Below are 6,000 nucleotides of genomic sequence, written 5' to 3'. Positions count from 1 at the left end.
CTCCTCCTCCCTTCCCCCCCCCCCCCCCCCCCCCTTTAAACATAGTTCTAGGAAATCACTTTCAGGAGAGAGCTCATTTTAGCTATTTCTTGCCCTTCCCCACTTCTCTTCCAATACTACCATTGTTCCCTCTGGTAGGAATACCAGCATTTGTAACTAATTTGTAGCCTTAACCTTTGGAGCTTGCATAAACCTGGGTAGCTCAATAAACTTTCTAGCAATAGCATCGCATTTCATTGCCATTTAGAAGGTCTTGTAAGTATAAGCTCTATAAATAGGTTAGCACCAAAGTTTTACAAGATGCAGATCCGAATTTCACACAGTTATCATCTATTTAATGCTGCTGGAGCACTGCAATCTACAACAGCAACCTCAGGAGCAAAAGCCATAATCAAACGTGCACACATACATACGTACACAAATTGGCAAAGTGATTCTTGTGCCAAATACAGAAAAAGAGGCATTTTCACGTTCACTGTTTTCACAAGGCCATGAGGGCAGAAGCAAAGCAACAGAGTGGTAGTTTTTTGATTCAGATCTTACTTTCATTTGGAAACAGGTTAGTTCAATGACATTAAAACCAAAACAAAAAAAAGTTGCAGCATGGCATTCCTCTCCTTCCTTAGTATGCCTGAAGAAAAACTCAAAAGCAAGACACACCAACAGGCAAAAGATAGCAGAGGATCTGTGTCCCTGAATTATACGCACACTATAACAGGATACAAGTATACTATGTTTATATAAAAATATATTCAACATTTAATGAACTCTGAACCCTCCTAGGCCAGCTTTGCAACAGAAGCTGTAATTTTAACTTATTTCCACAGTATTTTTTTGATATTTGTTTGTGGGCTAATTATTTTTTATGCCAAAGAACAGTGACAAAATTAATCATCTTTTTCACCTATTCTTTGTCTTTACTTACATTTTTGTTTTTATTCTTTTGATCTGTCATCCCGTTGCCAGGGAATCAAATCTCATTAGTCAGCATTTTCTAATTCCATGTTAAGAAATATAGTAATTTCAACTTGAGATAGCATTTTAAGTCACTTAAGTATTTGCTTGGGAATTGGTCCAGGAGATGAAGTCAACTTAATCCAGTTTTACAATCTGCACTTGGAATAGAACAGATGAAATGTAAACAATTACTGAAATGTTGCCTTCATTCTGCGCAGCGTGTCCTGAATTTTTCGAGAATGTTTTTCTGCTGGTATCTGATGGAAGTTGGCACAGTTGTCAGCTGCCAAGGCAGAAATGTCTGCATCTTTAAAACGAGTTATTCTTTGTCTGAGGTAAGACTGCAGCTTGAAATCTGGTGTATATGTATAAGGATTCTCTTGAAACGCATGAACTTGGCTCACAACTTTTGCAATATTTCTTGAAAGAGAACATGACAAAAAAGATTAATTTGTTTTGCTGATAAAAAACCCAAAACACAAAAACACCCCCAAAACTAAACCTTAAAGGAAATTCAAATTGAGGAATTGAGCATTCTCTTCAATAGTATACGTCCCTTTAGTTAGACGTTAAAACGCTGAAACTATTTAAACTGCTAACTGTGAAATATTGCATTAGCTCTCATTACCCCATTAGACATATTCTAATTTAATAAGTTAAGTGACATACATTGACAATTAAAATAATTACCTAAGTTTAGTCCACTTGTGAGCTCCATTTGTCATTGTGAATCCTCCGGTTTCAAGTTGTTGGACATGCATAGCCAAAACATGGGCTGATGGAATTGTTGGGAGTGTCTTGAATCTTTCTCCTTCCATCAAGCATAAGCTGTCACTTTTTAAAAACACCTAGTTTAAAAATGTGCACAGATAAACCTCACGTTAAGTATTGGGGCAGGTTTTACAAGGAGTTGTCCATGTGTTTAGCACTACATGTTTATTTGTCATGAATTTTAACTTTTGGCATTGAAGTTGAATACAACCCTATGAATTAATCTCGGTGGCAAACATTTTAAAACACACAAATAAAGAAAGTAACTTTAATCAAAGATACTTCATACATAATTTTAATCCTTCTAAATCACAAACAAAAATTACCTTTTTGGAACTTCAATCTATAATTCAAAAATTTACAGATCAATAAAAGAATGCCTGTGATAAAATAAACATTTAAAATTTTTCAAAAGAGATTACAGGCACAAAGCTCCTGCAGAAATAATCAGAAAAAGCGTATCTAATGTCCTAGCTTGCTTTGAAGCTTTTTTGGTGATTTTTAGCCACAAACAGGATATATTTTTGAGAAATACTGAGATGAAAATTAATGTAAACTCTTAATCCAAGAGTCAAAAGTCTTAAATGAAATTAAAATCTCCTTCATAATACAAAGCAACAATTACAGCTTTCATTCTGCAGAGGCACCCATTTAAGCAGATCTTGCATCTTCTCCATCCCCAAAGAAGTATTTTTACATGAAGAATTTATACAATACCTCAACAGCCTTGAGTTCCTCCATTATTTCAGCTACTTTTGCAGGTAAAATTTTCCAGGCCTTACAATAAAACAAAACATATTTTGGTTTTTCACATTCATTTCCATATGGAACAAGATTATGTTAAGCAAAATAGTCACAGAACAGATTTCCAAACTTACTGGTAACTGTCGGACAATAAGATTTTCCAAGCCTGCTAGGATTTGCATTGCAGTAGCAAAATTTCTTTGTTCATAGCAGCATTTTGCTATAAGAAGAAATTTTGATAACAAGCTCACCTGCAGCTGAAAAAAATATTAAGATATACTACATATAAAAATAAATCTATACACAATAAAATATATATAGTAAATTTACACAATAAAATTAAATGAGAAGGAAGAACAGATGCATTTTCTTTTTGAATTTTTGATGAAAATTGTTGACTGTAGTAACGTTGCCCTCCAACACAAAGTTCTCCTTTTTCTGGCACCAAGGTGTCCTTGTTAAAGTCTGACATCTGTTCTCCTCAGGCAACACATTTCTTACATTCTATTAGGTTTTGACACCTGCTACTACAAAACATCCAAGACACTCCTTGTGCAACAAACCAAATTGCTAACTGCCTACTCACAGGTGTATTTCAGAATATTTCCTGCAGCTTTGCTACATAGCAACTCATATACAATAACAACTAAATAACAATAAAACAGTGACGAACCTTAGACGTGTGACATGTCACAATTTCAGCAGCAACCCAAGTGCTGATACTGTCTGCATTTCTTAATAATTGTAGAAGGTACTGGTCTTGTATGCACTTTGACAGAAACAGATTACAGACTTTAAGTGAAACTGCCTCGGTAGAAACAGCTCTATGGAGAAAATGGGAAAAAAAGGCAAAAAATTCATTCTGACTTTGAACTTTCAAAGAAAATCTTCATTGTGAAGATGCCAACCTCTAACCATTTAAAATAATTCTGCAGTACTTGCAGTCTTGATTTTATAATCTTTTACAAAGCACACAGTGAGCTATGTTACTTTTTGTTCCTGATAATTATATGTGATTACAAGATAAGCATATGCAGGATACATTTCTGTACATAAAGACACCTTCAGCACTTGTGACAGAATTAAACAAACCATCCAACCTGACACAAAACAACAGCCAGAAATCCAAACTCATTAAAAACTGCAGCCATGTAAGAAATCGAGCCTAATACCTAGTGATCATACAGTTTGTTTCCCATGCCTGAACCCCAAATCAGTATAAACCAACTGATTTAGCCTCTGCCATTTAACAATCTGGAAAGGATGAGCTGCTTCAGCTGTTCGTTCCCTATCTTTAGACAGAAAAGGCTACTTGTGCATTTAACATGTACAAGAACTAGACCATAATCAAATATAATTAGGTCCATGTGGCTGGATGAAAACATTAATTACCGTTGAGTAAGTAATATAAATAGATTGGTAACCACTCTAAAAACTATAGGAAAATTCTTACGTATCTGTGAACATTGGTACTTCATCTGCCTAACAGTACAAAATGAACATTGCACAGAGTGGTTGTGGAGTCTCCATCCACATTTAGAACCCAGCTGCACACGATCTGGAGCACAAGTCTTATGAGGAGCGGCTGAGGGAACTGGGGTTGTTTAGTCTGGAGAAGAGGAGGCTGAGGGGAGACCTTATCGCTCTCTACAACTACCTGAAAGGGGGTTGTGGCGACGAGGGTGTTGGCCTCTTCTCCCAAGTAACTAGTGATAGGACAAGAGGAAATGGCTTCAAGTTGCGCCAGGGGAGGTTTAGATTGGATATTAGGAAAAATTTCTTCACTGAGAGGGTGGTCAGGCATTGGAACAGGCTGCCCAGGGAGGGGGTGGAGTCGCCATCTCTGGAAGTGTTCAAGAAACGTGTGGATGTGGCGCTTCAGGACATGGTCTAGGGGACATGGTGGCACTGGATTAATGGTTGGACTTGAAGATCTTGAAGGTCCTTTCCAACCTAGTGTTTCTGTGATTCTGTGATCCTGGGCAATCTGCTCTAGCTGACCTTGCTTAAGGTAGAGGGGCTTGGACTACATGATCTTGAGATGTCTCTTCCAACCTCAGCTATTCTGTGACACTGTAACGGTCATTGAGATTTTATATACATGCACACATGCATCATCAAGGAGCCTGTTTCAGAAAAAAAACATTACTTTTTTTTTCCTGCCAAAAATGAAACCTTTGAATCAATCCCCCTAACACAAGTCTTCAGAAATATTTTGGCTTGACCGACTTTAGATAATCACCTTGCAAATGTGACCTACCACATACATATATGTGCATAGGTACATATAAATACACTTGCGTAAAAACTCCTGAAATTAAAAAAATTATATAAACAGACTATCTAGTCCGTCGGAAAGATATTAAGTATTCAAAATGTTTCTCTTTTCCTGGATTTATTAAAGGTGTAACAGAGTAAGTTATTGTGCATCAACAGAATAGAAGGGCAATTAAAATAAGCAACTTACTTTTGGACAGCAACACTTTTGTCTTTAACACCAAGTGCTCTTGAATTTAAAAAGTGTACTGGATGACATTTATGAAATACTTCCTAAACAAGAAGAACAAGATATATCTGTTGTTAGATCTAGCAGTTCTTCTAAAATGCTCAGAGATGAAAATGAGAGAGGGTTCCCCCTGCTCCACACTCTCTTCAGCAAATTTATCGGAGGGATCACAGCCTAAGAATAGAATTAGCCATTCTAAATTTCACTGTAGAGGTATCAAGAGAAAAATGGATTATTTTAATTCAAATTCTTATGAAATAATATGAAATAAGCTTGAAACAAGGTTGGGAAAAGGTAAAGGAAGGAGGCTGAGTATAATGTAAGACTGATACTATTTGTACTTCCAAGTAGACCTACATCTCTGTACCTGTTGCAGTAATGTCAGCTGACAACAAAGCTGTTGCACACTGTGTTCTATTAAGAGATACGGTCCCACTTCATCTGCTTTAGCAAAGGAGACTGGGAATTCTTCTGTAAAACTGTTATAGCACGGCTTTGGCAAAAGTGATGAAATAGTGCACAGTCGCTCTCTCTGATATTGTGCAATTGGTCCCATACCTTTGGAAAGTTTCCAGTTAAAGTTCTGTGGAGGGGGAAAAAGCCAGTAAAGCTACAAGTTGTCTAAAGCAAACATCATGTCTCCCCTTAATTTAACTTTCTGTAAAGTTTTGTTAGAGAAACACCTTTGTGGATGCAAAACTCTTCAGCTAATCTTCAAGGTTAGCCCAGACACTAACTGGTTTATTCAACATTGCTATTTTAAGCTAATACAATATGCACAGTTGATGAGTCTGAGCAGGAGGTTGCCAGATCTCAATCAACAATTGGTATTTAAAATAAACTTCTGTGTATTCAAGCTTGCTGCCACGAAATGGTTTATATTCTGAAGTTCGGTATTTTATATTTTACTTCTTAGCATCTCTTACTATTGCTTGTACTCTTTTTGCTTAGAATCAAACACCTCTTTCCAAATAAATATTTCATTTTCCATTCTTTTCCCTTCTATCTTCCGGTATCATTAT

The 6,000-nt window shown here is 36.5% G+C and overlaps 1 protein-coding gene across 1 annotated transcript in view; it reads right to left on the bottom strand.

The window, feature by feature from the left end:
- Positions 1 to 960: 960 nt before the first annotated feature.
- The window catches only part of KNDC1 (kinase non-catalytic C-lobe domain (KIND) containing 1), a gene marked incomplete at its 5' end in the record, with an annotated part of 60,964 nt that continues 55,924 nt past the window's right edge, over positions 961 to 6,000 (bottom strand). Inside the window, 7 exons of the mRNA XM_010294364.1 lie at positions 961 to 1,377; positions 1,648 to 1,805; positions 2,446 to 2,505; positions 2,607 to 2,729; positions 3,146 to 3,296; positions 4,940 to 5,022; positions 5,346 to 5,561. Coding sequence (XP_010292666.1) covers positions 1,146 to 1,377; positions 1,648 to 1,805; positions 2,446 to 2,505; positions 2,607 to 2,729; positions 3,146 to 3,296; positions 4,940 to 5,022; positions 5,346 to 5,561 — 1,023 coding nt within the window. The remainder of the gene's footprint in view (positions 1,378 to 1,647; positions 1,806 to 2,445; positions 2,506 to 2,606; positions 2,730 to 3,145; positions 3,297 to 4,939; positions 5,023 to 5,345; positions 5,562 to 6,000) is intronic.

The sequence above is a fragment of the Phaethon lepturus genome, unplaced genomic scaffold (assembly GCF_000687285.1).
Source record: "Phaethon lepturus isolate BGI_N335 unplaced genomic scaffold, ASM68728v1 scaffold8299, whole genome shotgun sequence".
NCBI lineage: Eukaryota > Metazoa > Chordata > Aves > Phaethontiformes > Phaethontidae > Phaethon > Phaethon lepturus.
This window is presented reverse-complemented; position numbering and strand designations above follow the sequence as displayed.